This window comes from Mustela erminea, chromosome 12 (assembly GCF_009829155.1).
Source record: "Mustela erminea isolate mMusErm1 chromosome 12, mMusErm1.Pri, whole genome shotgun sequence".
NCBI lineage: Eukaryota > Metazoa > Chordata > Mammalia > Carnivora > Mustelidae > Mustela > Mustela erminea.
In genome coordinates this window covers 3,111,470-3,133,926 of record NC_045625.1, presented here as the reverse complement: position 1 = coordinate 3,133,926, position 22,457 = coordinate 3,111,470, and the positions used below count along the sequence as shown (strand labels likewise).

At 64.0% G+C, this 22,457-nt stretch overlaps 2 protein-coding genes across 9 annotated transcripts in view; both read left to right on the top strand.

Moving 5' to 3' along the window:
- Positions 1–11,853, top strand: part of NOTCH1 (notch receptor 1) — a 43,007-nt gene extending 31,154 nt beyond the window's left edge. Inside the window, exons 21-34 of the mRNA XM_032308242.1 lie at positions 16–200; positions 684–816; positions 1,130–1,387; positions 1,462–1,574; positions 2,011–2,582; positions 2,761–3,189; positions 3,668–3,816; positions 4,512–4,728; positions 4,866–4,953; positions 5,045–5,210; positions 5,753–6,048; positions 7,186–7,333; positions 7,426–7,523; positions 8,717–11,853. Of these exons, the coding sequence (XP_032164133.1) occupies positions 16–200; positions 684–816; positions 1,130–1,387; positions 1,462–1,574; positions 2,011–2,582; positions 2,761–3,189; positions 3,668–3,816; positions 4,512–4,728; positions 4,866–4,953; positions 5,045–5,210; positions 5,753–6,048; positions 7,186–7,333; positions 7,426–7,523; positions 8,717–10,240 (4,376 nt within the window). The 3' untranslated portion in view covers positions 10,241–11,853. The remainder of the gene's footprint in view (positions 1–15; positions 201–683; positions 817–1,129; positions 1,388–1,461; positions 1,575–2,010; positions 2,583–2,760; positions 3,190–3,667; positions 3,817–4,511; positions 4,729–4,865; positions 4,954–5,044; positions 5,211–5,752; positions 6,049–7,185; positions 7,334–7,425; positions 7,524–8,716) is intronic.
- An 8,718-nt stretch (positions 11,854–20,571) lies between these two features.
- Positions 20,572–22,457, top strand: part of SEC16A (SEC16 homolog A, endoplasmic reticulum export factor) — a 33,322-nt gene continuing 31,436 nt past the window's right edge. For 5 of the 8 annotated variants that reach the window (XM_032308246.1, XM_032308248.1, XM_032308247.1 and 2 more), the window contains exon 1: positions 21,057–21,243. The gene's annotated coding sequence lies outside the window, so the exon portion shown is untranslated. Of the gene's footprint in view, positions 20,829–21,056; positions 21,244–22,457 lie in introns of those variants that run through there. The other 3 variants (XM_032308251.1, XM_032308249.1, XM_032308245.1) reach the window with 2 other exon arrangements.

The following is a 22,457-nucleotide window of genomic DNA, read 5'->3' as shown; positions in this document are numbered from 1 at the left end:
TCACCTCCCCGCCAGACATCAACGTCACCCACCTGTGCCGAAACGGGGGGCTCTGCGTGGACGCGGGCAACACCCACCATTGCCGCTGCCAGGCGGGCTACACGGGCAGCTACTGCGAGGACCAGGTGGACGAGTGCTCGCCCAGCCCCTGCCAGAACGGGGCCACCTGCACCGACTACCCTGGTGGCTACTCCTGTGAGGTGGGCACCCGTCCTGCGGGGGCGGGGGATGCTGCTGGGAGGGCCACTGCGCGCCAGGCCCTAGGCTGCGAGCAAGCACGGCAGGGAAGGCTAAACCACACAGATAGGGTCGTGGGAAGGGAGGGCTGTGATAATCAGGGAGGACTGCCTGGTGGCGGCATCCGTGGAAGAGGAAGACCACTCGGAAATATGGCGTCGGGTCGCCCTCTGTGTCCTCTTCCCCAGAGCTTTCCGTCTGGGCTCAGCCGACCCCTGCTGAGAGGTGACACCTGTTGCACGAGACGAGCTTTGGCCCAGGCTCTGACCCTCCTCAGCGCCCACTGGGTGGAGGTCTTCCTCTGGGTTGGCCACGTATGAGGGACTCAAGCCTTCACTGGTTAAGAGGGTAGCCCGTGTGGCCCTGGCAGCCCTCGAAGGGTGCAGAGGGCCGCAACCGTCCCCCACTGAGCCGTGTGCCTCCACCCCTGGTCTGTGTCCCCGCAGTGTGTGGCCGGGTACCATGGCGTGAACTGCTCCGAGGAAATCAATGAGTGTCTGTCTCAGCCGTGCCGGAACGGGGGCACCTGCATCGATCTCCCCAACACCTACAAGTGCTCCTGTCCCCGGGGCACACAGGGTAAGGGCTCACCACACCCCAGGGCTGGGGTCCGGGGCCAAGTGGGCGCATCGGGCGCCGACCACAAGCATGCCAGACCCAGTCCCGGCTTCCGTTCTGCCTTGTGGGGCTGAGCAGAGGAAAATCCAAGGGATGGAGCCTAGCCAGGCCACTGGCACAGGGCGGCCTGTTGGGCGGGAGGGCCCTGTGGGTGCATCCTCTCTCCCGAGCCTCTGTGTGGTCCCATCCTGACTGCTGGAGGGAGCGCCCTTGGGACGGAGCTAGGCCAGCATGAGGCCAGCGCAGGTCCCTGACAGCGCCCGGGCTTCCACAGGCATACACTGTGAGGTCAACGTGGATGACTGCAGCCCCCCCATCGACCCCATCTCCCGGGGCCCCAAGTGCTTTAACAACGGCACCTGTGTGGACCAGGTGGGCGGCTACAGCTGCACCTGCCCACCCGGCTTCGTGGGCGAGCGCTGTGAGGGGGACGTGAATGAGTGCCTGTCCAACCCCTGCGATGCCCGTGGCACCCAGAACTGCGTGCAGCGGGTCAACGACTTCTACTGCGAGTGCCGCGCCGGCCACACTGGTGGGTGCCGGGGGTGGGCGGGGCCGAGGCTGGACTGTCCGCGGCCAGTGCCTCATGCCCGCTCTCCTCTTCAGGACGCCGCTGTGAGTCGGTCATCAACGGCTGCAAAGGCAGGCCCTGCCAGAACGGGGGCACCTGCGCCGTGGCCTCCAACACTGCCCGCGGGTTCATCTGCAAGTGCCCGGCGGTAGGTGCCACGTGGGGCTGCTTGGTGTTCGGTGGCGGGAGATGCCCCCTTGCTGCCATCGATCACGGAGCACCAGAGGATAAGGGCCGGCTGGAACTGGGCTGCGTCCTCCTGGCTCCCAGACCCAGGCTTTCGGCTGGGACTTCATTTTCAGAGGCATCTGGGGTTCACAACGCCCTGGTGGGGGCACTGGCCAAGCCCCTTTGTCCCTGGTCCCGCCTACAGGGGTGAGGAGGGTCGGCCCACACTGGTGCCTCGGCTGCTGGTCAGGGTTTCGAGAAACCCAGCGGACACGCACGCTCCAGGGCTCAGTGCCTGCAGCTCCCGGAGCGCCTCTGACAACCCCCGGGCTTCCGGTGCGCGGGGTGGGGGGTGCTGTGCCGTCCAGCGCAGGGGCTGCGGGCCCCTGACGCGCGGCCACTGCCTGTCCCCGCAGGGCTTCGAGGGCGCCACGTGTGAGAACGACGCGCGCGCCTGCGGGAGCCGGCGCTGCCTCAACGGCGGCACGTGCATCTCGGGCCCGCGCAGCCCCACCTGCCTGTGCCTGGGCGCCTTCACCGGCCCCGAGTGCCAGTTCCCGGCCGGTAGCCCCTGCGTGGGCGGGAACCCCTGCTACAACCAGGGCAGCTGCGAGCCCACGGCGGAGAGCCCCTTCTACCGCTGCCTGTGCCCCGCCAAGTTCAACGGGCTCCTGTGCCACATCCTGGACTACAGCTTCGGGGGTGGCCTGGGCCTGGACATCCCGCCGCCGCAGATCGAGGAGGCGTGCGCGCTGCCCGAGTGCCGCGAGGAGGCGGGCAACAAGGTGTGCAGCCTGGCCTGCAACAACCACGCGTGCGGCTGGGACGGCGGCGACTGCTCGCTCAACTTCAACGACCCCTGGCAGAACTGCTCGCAGTCGCTGCAGTGCTGGAAGTACTTCAGCAACGGCCGCTGCGACAGCCAGTGCAGCTCCGCGGGCTGCCTGTTCGACGGCTTCGACTGCCAGCGCGCGGAGGGCCAGTGCAAGTGAGGCGGGGGGCCGGCCGGGGCGGCGCTCGGGGAGGGCGAGGGGAGGTGGGGGTGGGGCACAGGTAGCTAGGCAGGTGCAGGCGGGGGTCCTGCGGAGGGGGCGGGCTGGGTGGGGGCTGCCGGCTGGGCGGGGCCCGGTGACAGCCCGCGCACCCCCGCGTCCCTCCGTCCACAGCCCCCTGTACGACCAGTACTGCAAGGACCACTTCGGCGACGGGCACTGCGACCAGGGCTGCAACAGCGCCGAGTGCGAGTGGGACGGGCTGGACTGCGCGGAGCACGTGCCCGAGCGGCTGGCGGCCGGCGCGCTGGTGCTGGTGGTGCTGACGCCGCCGGCACAGCTGCGCAACCGCTCCCTGCACTTCCTGCGGGAGCTCAGCCGCCTGCTGCACACCAACGTGGTGTTCAAGCGCGACGCCCACGGCCAGCCCATGATTTTCCCGTACTACGGCCGCGAGGAGGAGCTGCGCAAACACCCCATCAAGCGTGCGGCCGACGGCTGGGCCGTGCCTGGTGCCCTGCTGGACCGGGTGGAGGCCGCTCTCCTGCCGGGCGGCGGGGCCGGCCGCCGGCGCAGGGAGCTGGACCCCATGGACATCCGCGGGTGAGTAGCTCCAGCGGCTCCCCTGGGCCCTCCGAACTTGATGGCGGGACACACGGAGGGTCCGACAAGACTGGGGGCTTCCAGGGCACTTCCTGGGGTATGGGGTGCAGCGCCTGGGGTCAGCTCCCAGAGAAGGACTGGACTCCCCGAATCTCTGTCCTTCTGAGATGGGAGAAGGACGCTTGCGGCCCCTGGTAGGAAGGCAGAGGGTGGCAGCTCTGGCTGGAAGAGCACTTTGAGGGTCTCAGGTGCCACAGCCCTGCTACACGTGGTGCTGGACTTGGTGGGCTGCAGAGAGCACAGTCCGCCTCCAGGGTGGTTCTCTGCCTCCGGGACTCCCTGTGGCCCTGGGGCCACCTCACCCATCCTGGGAGTGCCCCCCTCCCGCACTGCGACCATGTTTGGGCCTGAGGGGTAAACGGGGTGACTGCAGCAGCAGACCGGAGGTCTGAGCCCCCTGACCTGGGTGTTCCCCCAGATCCATCGTCTACCTGGAGATCGACAACCGGCAGTGCGTCCAGTCGTCCTCACAGTGCTTCCAGAGCGCCACGGACGTGGCCGCCTTTCTGGGTGCCCTGGCCTCACTGGGGAGCCTCAACATCCCTTACAAGATCGAGGCTGTGCAGAGTGAGTGGTCCGCCCCGGCCCTGCTCCCGGGGGACGGTTTGCCGGCTTCTAAGGAAAGTCTGCCTGGGAGGGGGCATGTCTCCCAGTCCCCCCCAAGTGTTCGCATTCCTTGGGCCGTTCTCTGCCCACGGGTGCGTGTCATGCCATCCAGAGCTCAGGAAGCACTTTTGTGGGATTTTCTGCCTGGTGCACCCTCCCTACCCGTAGTGACAGCTGTTGGTGCGGCTGGCCCAGGGGACGGACACATCTGCCAGAGAGTGGAGGCCTTTTTCTCCCCCCGCTCACTCCCCTGATTTTTCTTTGTTGGGTATTATTTCAAAATCATTACAGCTTTTTAAAAAAGAGAGAGAGGGGGAAGAATTGATCGGTGTCATGTGAAGTGTTGAAGTTTGTATCTCGAAAATCCCCCTAAATCCTTTGTCTTAACAGCTCAATGCAAGTGCAGTGATTTGAAGTTGGCTAATCCTTCTCCCTTAAAGGAGAAAAAAGTAAAAGCCGTCTCCAGATCGTCGGCTGGTGCAGGAGAGAATTTAGCGATAGTTTGCAATTCTGATTAATCGCGTAGAAAATGACCTTATTTTGGGGGGCGGGGTGGAGGAGAGCGGGTGAGAAGGCGCCCAGCCGCGGAGCCGGTCCGCTGCCCCCCGGCTGCCGGCCTGCCGCGGAGCCGCCGCCTGATGTCCGGGCGCCCGCAGGTGAGACGGTGGAGCCGCCCCCGCCCCCGCAGCTGCACTTCATGTACGTGGCTGTGGCTGCCTTCGTGCTGCTCTTCTTTGTGGGCTGCGGGGTGCTGCTGTCCCGAAAGCGCCGGCGGCAGCATGGACAGCTCTGGTTCCCCGAGGGCTTCAAGGTGTCGGAGGCCAGCAAGAAGAAGCGGCGGGAGCCCCTCGGCGAGGACTCCGTGGGCCTCAAGTTAGTGGACGCACCGCGGCTTTGGGGGGCTTGGGGGAGACGGGGTACACCCCTGCCGACCCACAGGCCACGCCTCGCGCGGTCCACGGCCTCAGGAGAGCCACACTCAGTCCCACCTCCCGCCCCCCTGCTCCTAGGCCCCTGAAGAACGCCTCAGACGGTGCCCTCATAGACGACAACCAGAATGAATGGGATGACGAGGACCTGGAGGCCAAGAAGTTCCGGGTGAGTCCGGCGGGCTCCGGGGCCTCCCCAGGCAGCCACACCCCTGCCCCAGCCTGCATGTGACGGGGCCCTCCGCTCACCCCTTCCTCAGTTCGAGGAGCCGGTGGTTCTTCCCGACCGGGATGACCAGACAGACCACCGGCAGTGGACGCAGCAGCACCTGGACGCCGCCGACCTGCGCGTGTCGGCCATGGCCCCCACGCCGCCCCAGGGCGAAGCCGACACTGACTGCATGGACGTCAACGTCCGAGGGCCAGGTAGGTGCACAGCCGGCCACCTGCACCGCCCCCCAGAGGCTCTCAGGATAGGGTCGCCCTCACCCAGCAGCCTGTCAGGGGTCGGCATTCTGGAAGCTGAGCACCGGGGGTGTGAGGGGGTGGGGAGGAAGCTGTGTCCCTTCTTGGAGCAGGTGGGACCTCCCGGGAGGCTCTGCTCGTAGCCACTCCCACCGGGGGGAGGCTCTCTGCCCACCCAATCAACTGCTTGTCCTGAAACATCCGTCTGAGGAGCTGATTTCCCAGCCACGCATTTCTTGCGTGGTCTCTTAGCTGGGTTATCGGTGAGGGTCTCGTGCAGGTCAGGAAGCAGAGCCACAGGGTCGCCTTTGCCCACCGGCCATTTGGCGGCTGGACCTGGTTCTGACCCTCGGGAAGCTCAAGTTGATTTTGAGGGCCCCGGGTGCCACGGGCTGGGCTGCACGTCCACACGCGCCCACCAACTCGGGACCATCCGCACGCCCGCCAGTGCCGCCGCTGGGGGCCCACCTTCCTGACGGAGCCCTCGCCCCGCTCTCACACAGACGGCTTCACGCCCCTCATGATCGCCTCCTGCAGCGGCGGGGGCCTGGAGACGGGCAACAGTGAGGAGGAGGAGGACGCGCCGGCCGTCATCTCCGACTTCATCTACCAGGGCGCTAGTCTGCACAATCAGACGGACCGCACCGGCGAGACCGCCCTGCACCTGGCCGCCCGCTACTCGCGCTCCGATGCGGCCAAGCGCCTGCTGGAGGCCAGCGCAGATGCCAACATCCAGGACAACATGGGGCGGACCCCGCTGCACGCGGCCGTGTCTGCCGACGCACAGGGCGTCTTCCAGGTGCGCCCTTTCACCAGCCCCTGGCCCGCCCACCCGCCTCCTGGTCCGGGCCGGCGACGAGGCCACGGGGCACCAGAGCCCAACACTGAGTGGAGCCCATAGTATCCCGGCAGCCCTGCCGCTCCGAGTCCGGCACATGCAGGGATGGCAGGCTGGAGGGGGCCTGCAGGAGGCTGACGTGACCCGGGGCTGGAGCGGGGGGGGGGGGGGGGTGCTGGCTGGAGGCGTGGCTCGTGGCAGTGAGAAGGGCTTCACAGCTGTCGCCTGCAGACGCGGCCCCAGGGCATTACCTCGCAGGGAGCCCAGGGATGGGGTGTCCCTGCACAGACTCCCTTTGCAAAGCCACCAGCGGATTCCCTGCTACGAGTCCCCAGGCTCTGGGCGTCCTTGCCCCAAACAGACAAGGTTGGGCACAAATGGGGGGGGTGGGATTGTCACGAAGCTGTTACCGTAGTGGTTTGTGGTGCGTTATCCTCCTGTAGAAGTAACGGAGTGAGGCTGTTGAGGGAGCACCGGGCAGACGAGCCCCTGGACTCAGGCTCTGGCTGTGTCCACTCTGACGGCCTCTCAGGCGTGCGGACGTGTAAATCCCATGGGCGCTCCCTGGGAGTGAGGCCAGCCCTGGTGCTGCCCGGCACCCTGCCCCTTGCCTGACCAGGGAACCATGACCCTCCTTCCCGCCTGGGACCCAGGGCACAGCAGCACTTAAGGGACTGCTGGTGCTTCTGTGTCCTGCATGGACACGGCATAGCTCAGCAGTTCTCAGTCCGTGGTCCAGGCGTGGCTCTGCCCACTGTGGCTGGGCAGGGATTTAATCCTTCCGTGTCCTGGGGTGGGTGGGGAGGGTGGCAGCCAGGCACAGGGTGAGGATGAGACGTCCTCACTTGGGCTTCGGGGGGACGGGTCCGTGTGGGCAGCATGGCCAGCGCCCTGGACCCTGCCCCCACCCCCCCCACCCCCGGCTGTGGCCGGCGCAGTTCCGCTCTTCCTGTGCTCCTGCTGCTGTCTACACTGGCTGGGCCCGTGCGGACCCCAAGAGGGGCTCTGTGGCGCTGCGGGCTGGTTCCCAGGCATCAGTTCCAGGCCAGCAGCCTCCGACCCTGGTGTGCCAAGCTTGAGCCCTGCCATGTCGTCTAGATCCTCATCCGGAACCGAGCCACGGACCTGGACGCCCGCATGCACGACGGCACGACGCCGCTGATCCTGGCCGCCCGGCTGGCTGTGGAGGGCATGCTGGAGGACCTGATCAATGCGCACGCGGACGTCAATGCTGTGGACGACTTGGGTAAGGCGGGCTGCAGCACGGCCCACGGGGGGGGGGCGGGGGGGGCACCATCTCCAGGGCTGCCCCAGCCTAGCCTCTGCTTCCCCGTGCAGGCAAGTCTGCCCTGCACTGGGCCGCTGCGGTGAATAACGTGGAGGCAGCCGTTGTGCTGTTGAAGAACGGGGCCAACAAAGACATGCAGAGCAACAAGGTAGGCTCGCGGCCGGGGCCGGGGCTGGCGGGTCCCTCCACCCGGCACCACACCTTTCTTCTGAGCACGGCAACACCGCACCCCTCGGCGTGAACCCCTGGGCTCTGACTTCCAAAGCTGGGAGGGCCCCACGACGAGCCCTGAGCTCGGGGCCTGTGCACAGCTCGCTCTTGGGCCCTTATCAGCATGCTTCCTGACGCCTTCCAAGCACTCGCGTGCTCAGCACGTGACATGGCCATGGCTGTCCCGCGTCGCCGAGATCGGCACCACACCTTCTGTCCTCGGCGGTCACCAGGGTGTGGAGGGTTGAAGCAGGTGGTGCAGAGAGAGCCTGAGCACTGCTGGATGTGGGGTATGGGGCTTGGCACAGTGTGAGGCCCCAGGTGTGAAGCCGAGTGGCCCCCTTCCTTCTGGTGGTACCACGGCTCCTTGGGCTCACCATTGCTCAGTATGTGCCCAAGGCTCAGGAAAGCCCATAGTCTGAGCTCTGGGGCTCACAGGGTGCAGGCAGACACCCCAGCTCCCTGGCAGCTGAGCCCTGCCTGCATCTCCCTGACCCCCCCAGATGTCTCTCCTTCCTTCCTGGGGGACACAGCAGCTGTTGGGCCCTGGCATTCCGGAGTCACCTGCGGGTGACATATGACCCCTACCCTCCCACTGGGGAGGCTGAGCCTCAGAAAGGCAGGGTCTGCCAGAGAGCATCAGGCTATGGCCAAAGCCCTATGTGAGCCAGGGAGGCACTATCCGGCCACGCAGCAGCCTCCTGGGGACGGGTGGTAGACAGGGAAACCGAGGCTCCGGGAAGGGACTAAGGTTCCCTTGGGGACTGTCTGGGATGGGACACCCCCACCCTGGTGCCCAAGGACACACGGTGGGGTCCCTGAGCCCCTGAAGCTGGTGCGCTCTCATGGCTGTGCTGTGCGGGTGGCCAGGGGGAGGTCCTGGTTACAGGCTCCCACAGGGTCTTTGTTCCCTATGCTGCTGAAGTCCCGGTGACTCAGGACGCAGGGTCCCGCCAACCGCCTCGGAGCGGCTCAGGAGATGGACTTTAAGGCTATTTGTAAGACCTGACGTGGGCAGCTGACCGTGGGGTTACAGGACAGGCCCCTCGTGAGCGTCTCTCTGCCTTGATCCCTCTGGTGACGGGGCGTGGGTGTGAGTGACCCCATCACCTGCCTGCCTGTCTACTCCAGGAGGAGACACCCCTGTTCCTGGCTGCTCGGGAGGGCAGCTACGAGACTGCCAAGGTGCTGCTGGACCACTTCGCCAACCGGGACATCACAGACCACATGGACCGTCTGCCTCGCGACATCGCACAAGAGCGCATGCACCACGACATCGTGCGGCTACTGGACGAGTACAGCCTGGTGCGCAGCCCCCCGCTGCACGGCACCGCCCTGGGCGGCGCGCCCACCTTGTCCCCGCCGCTCTGCTCCCCCAATGGCTACCTGGGCAACCTCAAGCCGGCCGTGCCAGGCAAGAAGGCCCGCAAGCCCAGCACCAAGGGCCTGGCCTGCGGCGGCAAGGAGGCCAAGGACCTCAAGGCGCGGAGGAAGAAATCCCAGGACGGCAAGGGCTGCCTGCTGGACAGCTCGAGCGTGCTGTCGCCCGTGGACTCCCTTGAGTCGCCCCACGGCTACCTGTCGGACGTGGCCTCGCCGCCCCTCCTGTCCTCTCCGTTCCAGCAGTCCCCGTCCGTGCCCCTCAGCCACTTGCCCGGCATGCCCGACGCCCACCTGGGTGTTGGCCACCTGAGCGTGGCTGCCAAGCCCGAGATGGCAGCCCTGGGCGCCGGCGGCCGGCTGGCCTTCGAGGGGGGCCCGCCCCGGCTCTCCCACCTGCCCGTGGCCTCCAGCACCAGCACGGTCCTGGGTGCCGGCGCAGGCAACGCCGCCGTGAATTTCAGCGTAGGGGGAGCTGCAGGCTTGAACGGCCAGTGCGAGTGGCTGTCCCGGCTGCAGAACGGCCTGGTGCCCGGCCAGTACAACCCGCTGCGCGGGAGCGTGGCGCCCGGCCCCCTGGGCACGCAGGCCCCCACCCTGCAGCACGGGATGCTGGGCCCGCTGCACGCCGGCCTCTCCACCACCGCCGCCCTGTCCCAGATGATGAGCTACCAGGCCCTGCCCAGCACGCGCCTGGCCGGCCAGCCGCACCTAGAGCCGCACCTGGTGCAGGCGCAGCCGCTGCCGCAGGCGCAGCCCGCGCCGCCGCAGAACTTACAGATGCAGCAGCCGGGCCTGCCGCCGCCCGGCGTCCCGCCCCCGCAGCCCCTGCCGCCGCAACCCCCGCAGCCGCACCTGGGCGTGAGCTCCGGCGCCGCCGGCCACCTGGGCCGGGGCTTCCTGGGCGGCGAGCCGAGCCAGGCGGACGTGCCGCCGCCGCTGGGCCCGGGCGGCCTGGCGGTGCACACCGTCCTGCCGCAGGACAGCCAGGCGCTGCCCACCGCGCTCCCCGCCGCGCTGGCCCCGCCCATGACCACCGCCCAGTTCCTGACCCCGCCCTCGCAGCACAGCTACTCGTCCTCGCCCGCGGACAACACCCCCAGCCACCAGCTGCAGGTGCCCGAGCACCCCTTCCTCACCCCGTCCCCCGAGTCCCCGGACCAGTGGTCCAGCTCGTCCCCGCACTCGCACGTGTCCGACTGGTCGGAGGGCATCTCCAGCCCACCCACCAGCACGCAGGCTCACATCGCGCACGTGCCCGAGGCGCTCAAGTAGACCGCGCGGGGCGCCTGCGGGCTCTGCACCCGCACCCGACGGACCGAAGGGACGTTTGCATAGGAAACAAGTTTTTATACAAAATAAAAGGACAAGGATTTTAATTTTTTTTAGTATTTATTTATGTACTTTTATTTTACAAGGAAACACTGCCTTTTTATTTATACGTAATGTTTTCTATGGCTCCAGGTAACAACTTTTATCTGTTCCAAGAAAATAAACTAGTTCTCAGCCGTGGTTTTCCTACTTGTGATAAATATGGTTATGTATTTGTAAAATACAAACAAAGATTCATGATTTATAGATGCCATTTATTTATTGATTTTTTTTTTTCCTTCAAAATCCCAAAAGAAACAATGTTGGAGAAGGGAGGTTTGAACCGGCATGGTCCAGACTGCTGCCAGGGTGCCTGGGCCCGCTGCCATGACCCCGGATGCTCCCCACCCGGCATCCCCTGCTTTGTGGGAGATGCATCCAGACACAGTAAAAACCCTCGTCACACCTTGGCACGTGGATTAATTTGCATCTAAAATAGGGACATAAAATGTCAAATGATGGGGTTTATACATTTTGGTGGCTTTTTTAAAATGGTTTTTTGGAAAACATGCTTTTAAAGATGTGTTCTTGGGGTGTCCTGGAGCACACTTCCTGGTACTGATCATGAATCTTTGTTTCGGGTTCAGTATTATTGCCTAGTTGTGGATTGGTCTTGTGAGTTCCTGTTCCTTCCAGAAGCTCCTCTGCCCCGACGCCTGGATGTTCAGGCATGTGTAAGATGAGGAGTCCGGTGGCCGTGGGGCGCTCACCTGGGGTGCCACGTGGAGGAATCCTAGCCTTTTCTGGGGAAAGACACTGCCTGGATGACCCCGATGGGCCAGTGGCACCGGTGGGCCTGGGTTCAGCTTGCGGCCCCGTTCCCTTGAGAGACTTCCCAGAGCGACCTCTGCCCAGGCTTTGGAAAAAATGGCTGCGTCTGGCCTCGGTTCACAGAGGCGGCTCATCCCAGGGCCCAGCGCGGCTCAAGGGTGCAAGCAGCTGAGACGGTGCCCCTTGGGGCACAGGAGCCAGCACAAGGACCACCCCTCCCGGTAATGGGGGGGGCGTGTGCCTGGGGAGGGAGCAGATTCTTGCAAAATCAAGTATAAGCCTGTGGCAAAGTAAATGGCTGTAAATACATTGTCAAAGGTGGATTTTGTTTAAAAAATCTGAATGAACAAGTCTGTCGGGGTCATGCTGACGAGGAATGTCAGGACATGGCTCTGCTCGCGACCCAGGCCTGGCGACCTGACCTGCAGCCGCCTGGACTGTAGCTCTGAAGAGCAAACCCAGGCGAGGCTCCCATTGCCTCCCTCAGGCAGCCTCCCTGGCCTTGCGGGGGCCAGTGTTGTGCCATCCCTGGTGGGCATGACCAGACACGCCCTAAGATGTCGATTCTTGTTGTGTTTTGTAAAAATAGAGTGTAGTTTACAGAAAAAAAAAAAAAAAAAAAACTTTTTAAAAGTTATCTACGTGCAAAACTGTAGGTGATGAAAATTCTGTATTTTTTTTTCATCTTTTTTTGTTAACTGATATGCAATAAAAGTAATGCTGATGGTCATCCCAATTTTGCTAAACCTGGTGGTGGCATTGGCTCCCTTTCTTGGAGGAAGGGAGGGCAGGCCGTTCTATTCCAAGGGAACCAGCAGTTCTGCCCCTTCTGATAGGAAGGTTTGGAGACCAGCCAGCCCTAGTCTCTTAGAGGTTCCACAGTGTCTCTGCGTCTGTGTGGGCCGTGTGGGCCGGGCCCCCCTGCAGGGGCCTCCTGGGTCTGGGAACGTGGCTGTCATGACAGCAGGCTTGATTTAGGCTTCCTCCATCTGTTTCAGTCAGAGGGACAGGGCACCGCTTACCCAACCTAGGGATGGCAGCCAGGAGCCCACTGTGGGCAGGAGGTATACGGGGAGGGGCCCAGAGACCACAGTGGGAAATCCAGACCCCAGTAGGAGGGCAAAGGGGGCCACAGAAGCGTCCGAGCAGGGGCACCACAGGGGTGATGGGGGGAGTGGGGAAGGTTCTGTGAAGCCGAGGGAGTACCACCGAGGAGGCCAACCCCTGCCAGGCACCCTCAGGGGCCTCCCTTCTCCATCCTGCCGCCACCCGACCCCACCCCAGCTGGTGGATCCAAACCAGATTAACAGAGGGAAAGTCTGGCATCCCCTTCTGTGGCAAAGTGCCTCCCAGCCTCCGCAAGCCCAGGTGCGAGCCCAAAATCTCCTCGCTGAGTTTGGAGGCTTCGTTCCCACCTGACGCAGTGTCAGGCCCCAGGCTGTGTAGACTGCACAAGAGGGTCCAGGAAATGGAGTCCGGTGAGCAGCCCAGCAGTTGTGTACAGAGGAAGTAGACCCGGTCTCAGATCTGCCTCAAGATCTCCTAGCGCCCCGTGACACAGCTCCTAGGTGTACGCGCAAAAGAAACACCAATGGGCCAAACAGGTCCACACACGCCCCTGTTCACGGCAGCATGAGTCAGAGCAGCCAAGAGGTGGGAATGGCCCAAAGCCCATTGGCTGGTGCATGGGTCAATGATGTGTGGTAGGCCACGCCGTGATGGCTCATTTTATGTGTCGGCTTGGTTGGGCCATTTGGCCAAACATGAGAGTGTTTCTGGATGAGATGAACATTTGAATCTGCGGCCCTCAGCATGGGTGGGCCTTGCGCCATCAGTTGACGGCCCGCACAGCCCAGAAGGGCTAAGAAGGAAGTCCTTCTGCCTCATGCTTGTCCAGGAACACAGCTCCTTTCCTCTCTCTGATGTTGGACTGAAGCATCAGCTTTTCTTGGGACTCAAGCCTGCTGACTTCCCAACAAAAACTTAACTGTCAGCTCTGCCAGTTCTGAGGCCTTAGGACTCAGGCTGGAAACTCCAGCACCCATGGTCCCGGGGCGCCAGCTTGCTGACCGCAGACCTGGGGACTCCTCAGCCTCCATAACCTTCTGAGCCAGCTCCTCATCAGAAATCTCTTGATACCTATGTGCAGCCCTGCTGGTCCCGTTGGTCCAGAGAACCCATGCTGAGCACACGGCAAATACTCTTTGGCCCTAGAGAGGAGGGAAGGCCTGACTCACAGCACGGAGCAGCCAGACCCCAACACAGGAGGACAGGAGGAGGCTGAGCCGGACACATCGCTGCCCCGGACAGGGGGGCCCAGAGAGACAGAAGGTGGACTGGGGGCCCCGGGACCTGCCTGCAGGGTCTGGGGAGCGACTGCGGGGCCACGAAGCGTGGGTGTGCACGGGGCTGCCGGTCGCACAGCATTCTGAATATACTAACTGTGACTGATTTGCTCACTCCAGCAGGGGCCACTCTGTGTTTCGTCTTAGTCATTGCTTCAGAAGAAGAACTCCCAGCAGTGTTTGAAGTTTCCAAGAAGCTTGTTTGGGTCGTGGGATCCACTGATGCAGTGGGATGGGCCTGGGGGGTCCTGATGCTCCCCAAATTCACCGGAGCCCCTGGCAGATTGAAGGGGGCCCAGAGAGGAGGGCGGGCCTTGGAGCGTTGCACTGAGTGTGCTGGAGACAGGGCCCTGCCTGTGTTTTCCAGGGGGGAGGCCAGCCCCTGGCTGCAGGCTCTGTCCTGCCCTGCCAGCCCAGCAGTCTCTTCCCCAGGGACTCATCTCCACCCACCTGGCTCAGAACCACTGGCTGAGCTTCCCACCCGTTTTTCTCCCTGGGGCCCAAACCTGCTCCCTGACTCGAGCCCCCCGGGCACCAGCGGGCTCTCCCTCTACCCTGCGGTCCTTCTTCCCCGATGTCCGCGCTGAGCCAGCCTGTTCTCAGCCAGTCCTCACCCTCAGAATTCCCGTCTAGACACCATGGTCCTCCCCGAGAGGACACGGGCCCTGGCTTGGGGCATCTGTTAGGGCTAAACTGTGTCCCCCGCAGAATTTCTCAGTGAGATCCGAGACCTCGGAATGTTGGGACGTGGCCCTATGGGGAGAGTGAATGAAGGTAGACTAAGGCCGTCCGGGTGCACCTCCTCCAGTCTGGCCGGTGTCCTCAGGAAGAGAGGAGGACAGAGACACGCACAGGAGACCACCAGGTGGGGACGCGGGAGCACATGGCCATCTACAAGCACAGCAGGGAGACCTCAGGAGGAGCCGCCCTGACTGCGCCTCATCTCAGATGTCCAGCCTCCGGGAGGTGAGCACATTCACTTCCGTTAACCCCAGCCGACGATCTGAAGGGCCAAAGGCACATGCCAACGGCCAGGGTGCCGGGAGCCCCTGCCCGCGGGCCCCCTCCCTCCTCAGGAGGCTCACAGTCTGCGACACTCCAGCACGGGAGACCAGCACCGGAGCCGCCTGCCCGTCCCTGAGCCTTCCTTCCTTTGCGGGTTGGAGCGGGGGACCTTCTTCGGAGCTGCGTCTTCCAGCAGAAGTACAATGCAGCCCACAAACGCAATTTTAAATATCTCAGTAGCCACATAAAAAAAAAGTGAAAAGAAACCAAAAAAAGCTTATTCGTACATCTTAGATAATCCAATATATCCAAAATATTAGCATCTCAACGTGGAATTGACATAAAGAGTTAATGAGATCATTTGTGTTCTCTCTCTCTCTCTCTCCTTCATACTACGGCTTTAAGACCCAGTGTGTTTTGGTCTTTCAGCACACCTCCGTGTGGACCGGCCCCATGCTCAGCTGCCCCGTGTGGCTCATGCCCGCCACACTGGACGGCACAGGTTCCCAGGGGGCCTCCTGGCACCTGTCGGCGCCCAGGAAGCCCGAGACACGGCGTCGGCATGGTTCTTCCAGCGCGATCCCCAGATGTGGCTCTGCCCCCTTCTGGCCAGAGCAAGGAGGGGACGGCATCCGTGCCCAGAGATTTAACAGCCCTGCAGGCTTGCCAAGGGGCTGAGCTCTGCTCCATGGCCACTAACAGCCTCCAGAGCATATTGGCTGGCCAAGACTGGGCTCGGTGCTGGAGCCCATCTTCACACTGGTGCCACTCGGGTCCCACTGCAGACCGGTGACGGGTCTTTCATGGGCTGGCCTGATCTAGAAACCAACCCAGAGCCCCGCAGGAGGAGACAGCGCTGGCGGCACAGATGGGCCGTGGAGGGCATCCCGGGGCCACTCCTTGTGGGACCACCCCACAGTGGGGGTCCCTGGCACAGTGCCAAAGAGTTAGTCTGTCCAAGTGCCTCAAGCAGAAACCTAAGCAATGTGGTCCGGCTGGACGCCAGGGCACACGGAGACCATAAGCCCTGCATCTCAAAGTGTTGCCTGGGGGCACAGTGACGAGTTTGGGAAGCCCTCGGTCGGGCTTGTGTGTCCTGTGGGTCTTGGAGAGGGCCCCCACGCCCAGCGGGTCCCAAGCGGATGCAGCCTGAGGGGCCGCCCCAGGTGAGCCCAGGCTGCAAACACGGCTGCGCCTGCCTTGTGTGCCCGGCTCCACTTCCCGATTTGTGTCATTTCGGTTTCACCTTCCTCATGGCCACCGTTGGACCAGAGGTGGGTGACTCAGCACCTCTGAGCCTGGGTGTTCTCAGAGGTAAAGTAGGAGCTGCTCGCAGCCTCCCTCCTGAGCATGTGGAGGGGACCCGTGAGGTCGCCGACAGAAAGCTCCCGGTGTGTGACTAAGGACGCAGAAACGGCACAGCCGCCGTTATGATGAGTTCTAAAACCGTTGTGCTCCCCACACTTGCACGCCCGTGTGGTCCTGAAGCCAGCGGCAGCCCCGGTCGGGAGCCGAGGTCCTCCCCATCTGGCATTTGCACTACAAAAACGTCGCTCTTGGTGCGACAGCACGAGCGTGCAATGGGTCTGGAGGCTGGACTGCGAGGTTCTCCATGCAGCCCTGGGGCTGCTCCTGGACCAGAGAGCCCGTGACGTGTGCCCAGTGCTTACCACAAATCTAGGCTTCTCTGTGGTCATACTTACTGCCCATCCAGTTTTATGTTTTCGATGACATCGCAGCATGTCTACGGTCAAAGTGCCTCTGGTCTCAGAGCAAACACACCACGTTAGACCTTCAGTCACCCTGTCTGGACGTTGCTCCTTCCTAAGCACTAGCCCCAGGAGAGTGTGGCCTGAAGTGAGTCACCTGCTCTCTCCGTGTTTCCTTGTCTGTAGGACAGAGGAAAGGGAGGCGGCTGGCAGCACCTGGCGAGGGACAGGGTAACGCAGAATGCAGGGGCTCTATACAGGAGAGAAACACTTTTCAGCCCCCGGATGAGGATGAAGTCGGTGCGCGCAGCTGGAGAAGCACAGGCTCTCTGCCGTGCCACGAAGCCCAGCTCTGGGAGGACTTATGGGGAACCTGCTGTGTTCAGCCCACCAACCCCCACTCCCAGGGCCAGGGGAGTCCAGAGAGGAACAATCCCCTGGAGAGGGCCGCGGTCGGGTGGTGATGTGAGGAGCCAGAATCTTTCATCCTGCTGCACCGGGGCCAGATCCCACAGGAGCCTGAGGTGTCCCTGATGCCCACACCCTGAAGCCCGAGTTCCCCTGGCGCGGGCTTGCAGGGCCCGCCGACTCAGAGGCGGCTCTCTGCCTCCACCTGCTGGCAGCGTCCAGCTAGTGCCCCCTCTGGAGAGCGGGCGGTCCCACCGGGACTTGATCATTTCTGCTGCCGCTCACAAATCGCTCACAGTCCTCCCTTGAAACCCCGTTTTACAGATGGAGAAGCTGAGGCTTAGAGGGGCAGGTGACTTCCCCAAGTGCACCCATCTAAGCCAGGGTGGGTGATTCTCCTGGTCCATGTTCTCATAACCTTTCGGGAAGACCCACGGCTCGGCCACATCACTTGTAGACAAGAACATGAACGCTCAGGAGTTAGTGCTGAACCCAGCGTGGAACTTGGCACCGGGCAGATCTGGGCGTTCTCCTGTGCTCTAGGTCAGCCCTTCTGTCTTCCCAATCCGCAATGCCCCAGGCCTGAAAGTACTCCCCACGGACGCTTGGGGCTCTTGCCCTCCTGTCTTGCATGCTCCTTTGGCTGACGTGTGTGCTGGTGCTGTGCAGTGGGCCGCAGCCGCAGCCGGCAGCGAGAGAGCTGGGTCCTGCCCTTGGGAGTCACCAGTCTGGCCCAGCAGCCTAACTGCTCCCCTGAGGCCCCAAGGCCACCTCCTGGGCTTCTGGCTCTCAATAGCACCTTGCCGGAGCCAGGGAGAGGCCAGACTGATGATGTCATCCCTGGTGGGGAGACCCGAGAGCCTTCTTGCTTTCAGAAATCAAGTGCAGGACCCGAAGAGCCCCGGGCAAGGCACTCCCGCCTGAGGCCACCTCCCACTGTCTGTGTTCCTGCCCCTTGCCTCTACAAAGCTTCTGTTTGCTTCAGCCACAAATGCGCCTTTTCCTCCATCCCTGGCTCTACCCTGTCACCAGCAGGTGGGACCCAGGCCTTGCCAGGTGCGCCCACACTGAACACGTTGGCAGGTGCCCAGTGTCTATGCTCCCCAGGGCAGAGGCCTGGCCAGTCAGTCCCACAGCCACAGCTCCTAGCCATGCCTGGCACACAGCAGCTGCTCAGCAAACGACGCATACAGTTTTGTGAAAAAGGTCTCTTTCAGCTTTTCCCCAGGGCTCCACTGCAGCTACCGGGACACGACTTACTTTCTCGCCTGACTCTGTGGCCTGCCTCGCGTGGATTTAGCGTCCTTCTTGCGCTTTCTAGGACACCCCTTTCACTATGTCACCTTACATGTGTAGTACTTGGCTCAACAAGAAAAAAAGTTCTCCAAGGCTTGCAAGGTGCCAGGCACGTTTGCAGGTGCCAGGGAGGAGAAAAGAGAGAAGGTGCCATGCTTGTGATTGGCCAGGGTCTGGATTTTTTCCTGCGAGGTGCCCCCTGGGGTCTGGGATGGCTCTACTCCTGCTGACTTTCTCCCCTAGCTGCCCCCACAGAGGTGCTTCCTTCTCCTTATACTCCTTACACACCGCCAACCGGTGCTCCACAGCATGGGGGCCACAGAGAAGGCGTGAACACCCAGCTCTCTCTGCCCCCCGACCTGTACACTCCTGAGGGAACGAACGTCGCCGTCCTCTGCATTCAGACCTGCTCAGCTGTACGGCCTCCTCTTCCAGAACCCCTCCCTGCCAGCTCTTCCCTCCTCTGCAGCCCTAACGTGCTTTTCCCCTGGACCTCTCAGCTGGCCCTGTGTCACAGGGACAGCCCCTTGCTCTCTCCAGACTGAGTCAAGCAGGTCCCTTCCTGTGCCCCCAGCCTCAGTGCCCAGGACCAAGGCCTGGAGTCAGAGGCTGAGCAGAGCACCTGGTGTGAAGCAGAGCTGCGCTGCCAGCACCCACTTAACACACCGCCCTCCTGCAACTGCTTTGTGCCCTGCAGGCGTGAGGGGCAGAGGCTCGTGGCTGTGAGCCACCAGCCTTCAGCTGCCACATGGGGGGCCCCTGACCCCCTCCCACAATGTGCTCAAGGTCTAGACCAGTGTTGTCTGATGGAAATAGGCCAGGCACATGTGGAACTTCAAACTTCCGACAAGCTACATTAAAGGAAACAGATGAAATAAACGTAATGGTTTATTTAACTCAATATACCCCAAATGCTGTCATTTCCATGTGTGACGGAGAGCCGCCAGTGGGCTCTCTGTCGTGTACTCAGCCTCTGTCGTGTCCTAGAGCCCGTCCCCGCTCCGCCCAGCCCCGCTCGCAGGTGCTCAGCGGCAGCCTTCTCTGGACCGCGCAGGCTGCTGGGAGCGGAGGACGGCTGTGCTGGCCAGCGTGGAGCCCTGGGTCCGGGCGTGCTGTCCACAGGGCTGCAGTTCGTTATGGAGCTTTGTGTGAGGAACTAACGACCACTCAGGAAAGGGCGACGGACTCCCGCCCCCACAGGCGGGCTTCAGGGAGGTGGCACCATTTGGATGCAGCCTCCGTGGGCCAGGAAGGAGGAGGAGGGAGAGAACAAGGGACACGCTGCCGGTCGCGGGAAGGACTGTGGTCAAGCAGCTGTGGTCAAGGCGGTGCACCCCCCTACCTGGCACAGGCCCCTTGCCCCTGACGGGCCCGGGACAGTCCGGTTCCTGCCTGCTGCTCGGCTAAAGCACCAAAAGCACGTTGTACAGGTGCTCACCCCGCCGGGACTCCCGGCTGGTGAGGACGGGATGGTCAGGAGCAAGGAAGCTCAAAAGCGGCGGACCTGGGGCTCAGAGCCCAGGCTGCCTGACCTTTGGCTTTCCTGCGGGCCCAGATCCCTCTCCTGCACACCAGGCCACGAAGGGCCAAGGCCGTGAGGACCTCTGCTCAGGAGACTTAACAAGAGGGGGGAGGGCATGGGCCCTTCTTGCACCTCTGCCTCTGTTTCCCCCTTCCCGGGGAATTAACAGGGACCCCTGTCTCTGCGAAGCCGCTTGTTGGGACAAGGTGACCCAGCAGGAAGTGAATCGAGGGCGGCCAGGGCCGGGGCTGAGTTCCAGCGCAGGCGGACTCTGTGTTCAGATCGGTTGGGACCTTGATTTCTGCAAGGCAAATGTTAGCTTAGCAGCGTGGCCACGTCAGATGGGCTGAAAGTCCCCCGGCAGGCCCCGGGGCCCTGACAGCGTGGCCGCTCCCGGCCAACGTCACAGCACGCAAGTGGCTGAGGCACACTCCTTCCTCCTTCCCAGGCTCCCGAGGCCCACGGGTGACCAGGGAGTCCTCCCGCCCCGGCAGGCCTCAGCGGCTGCTGCTGCACGGCTGCGGCAGGCGGCGGGGGCACCGGGGGCTGCTGTCGGGTGGGCAGCGGCGCGCCTCTTCCCGCCCTGCGGGCGGAGCCGGGGCAAGCGCGGGCGGGCGGCTGCCCTCCGCACCCCAGGCAGCTATGCAGGTGAGCGGACCCGGCCTGGTGCCTGCTTCCCCACGGACCGCACTTCCCTCTCCTCGCGGGGAAACGAGGACACACAGGGCAGCACCGCCTCGTCCCCGCGGTCCTCCACGGGAGGGCCCGGACGCCGCCGTCCTCGGGCAGGAGCGGCAGGCCAGGCGCGGCGGCCGGTCCCTGGGGCGGGCGCGCGCAGCACGGGGCACCCGCTCAACGGCCGCGGGACGCCGAACCCGGTCCCGGCTCCCGTGCAGGCGGCCTGGGGCCGCGGCCGCGCGCAGACGGAGCCGGGGGCCCGCGGCGGGCTCGGAGGGAGGGGACAGGACGGCGGCAGCAGCGGGGCGTGCGCGAGGGCGGGGCCGGGGGCCGCCTACAGGACGGCGCCAGGGTCGGGCTCCCGAGGGCCGCGCGCCGACCGAAACGAACTTCCCGGGCCCAACTGGAACCCCGAGCCGCCGGCGGCCGTAACCAGGCAACCCGCGAGCCGCCGCGAGGTGCGCAGGCGCGGCCCGCCGCGGCGCCGGCGCATGCGCGGCCACCTCCTGCCGGCCTCCAGCCTTGGAGGAAGTCCAACGGCAGGATGGGAGGGTCGCGCCTGCGCCGGGGCGCCGCCGAGTAGCCGTTGTCGGCGGGGGCGCCCGCCGGCCTCGGTCGTTCAAGGCTGGTTCTTCACCTAGGTCTGACTGAAGAGCCCCGACTGTCCTCCCACCCTAAGACGAGAAAAGACTGGGAGAAAGAGCCGGCGGAACCAGCGCGACCCCTCCGAGTCGCCCGCCGCGCGCCCGGCCCGGCAGGTGGGCGAAGGGCGGGTCGCAGGGGGGTGGGGCCAAGGGGCGAGGCCAAGGGGGCGGGACGAAGGGATGAACGCCGAAAGATTGGTCGCAGGTGAGGGGCGGGGTCAACGGGGCGGGCGAATGGGTGGCCGGCGAGGGAGAGGGCGGAGCGAACGTACGGGGCGAAGCGTCTCGGGAGCGGCTGCGATGGGCGGGGCTGATGGGCGTGGTGGGCGGGCGTGGCGCGCGCTGACGTCGCAGTCGGACACGTCGGCGGCGCGGCGGCCGGAGCCGGATGTGCCAAGATGGCTGCTGCGGCTGTCGTGTCTGAGCTCGTCGGTGCAGCCGGGCCGGCTTCCGCCGGCGGCTCCTGAGGGCTTGGCCGGGCGGTCGCGGACGGGCCGGGCGGGAGCCCTGGCAGCCCTGTGGCGCGCCGGTGAGGGCCGGGGTCGAGCGGAAGGGAACGGCCGGGCCGGGCCCAGCCCGGAGCGGACAGCGCGTCTCCGGGTGCCGCCGGGGGGTCGGGCAGGGGCGCCGGAGGCGGGTGGGGACCCGCGGGGCCGGCTGGGGCCGCGGGGCCCGGGCGCGCGGACCGCCTGCCGCGGCTCTGGCGCCCGCCTCGTCAGACTCGAGGTGGACCCCGCAGGGAGGGCCGGCGCTGTGGCGGGCTCGGCTGTGCCGACCCTTGGCTTGGCCCCGGAGGCCTGCGTGGAGGCGGTGTCGGGATGGCTGGAGGGCAGAGCGGGCCGGCAAGTTTGTGAAGAGTGCCGGCGTGTCCGGGATGTCTTCGGTTCCGCGTGTGCTTTGCTTGGAGGCTGCCGAGTGGTGTTGTCCCCGTCGGTTGAGAGGTGTCCGGCGAGCCGCGCTGGTGAGCGCACGGGCTCGCATCCGTGGTGTCCGTCGGGAGCTCCGTGGCGGGGCGACCGAGATGTCGCGGCGAAGGCCGGCCCCTTGGTTTCACGCCGAGGCTCAGAGGGCTGTGGGACAAGCTCATTACAGCTCTTGGGGCGCAGACGTTGCGGTCGCGGGTCTGCGCGCGTCACAGCCGTTTAGGATGGGTTTTCGCCGCTTCGCCTGCAGACGCTCTGAGATGGCTCGGAAGTGCCCCGAGCTGCCGCAGGTGTGCGGACGTTAACGAGCGCTGTCCGCCAGCCGCGGGTGCGGCGGGAGCGAACCGGGTCACGCCTGGTGTTGCTACATTGGTGCTTGTGCAAGTTGGGCGCCGCCGGCTCCCTGCAGGTGTTCCTCCCCCGTGCTGTTTCCTGCAGTTCTGGGGGCTGTTGTCTTACAGAGATGAGGCCGGGGGCATGTTCCTGCAATACATTCACCCTAAATAGTAGTAATTCCCCAAATCGTCCGGAAAGCACTCTCTAGCGTAGCCTGTTGATTCTAATGATTCCTTCTTGCTCTGTAAAGCTCCTTCCTGAATGTCAGTGCGTCCTTTAGGATCTTTGTCACTTTTTTAAACTTTTTTTAAAAAGATTTTATTTATTTATTTGACACAGAGACACAGCGAGAGAGGGAACACAAGTGGGGGGAGTGGGAGAGGGAGAAGCAGGCTGCCTGTCGAGCAGGGAGCCGGATGTGGGGCTCCATCCCAGGACCCTGGGACCAGGACCTGAACCAAAAGGCCCATGCCTAACGACGGTG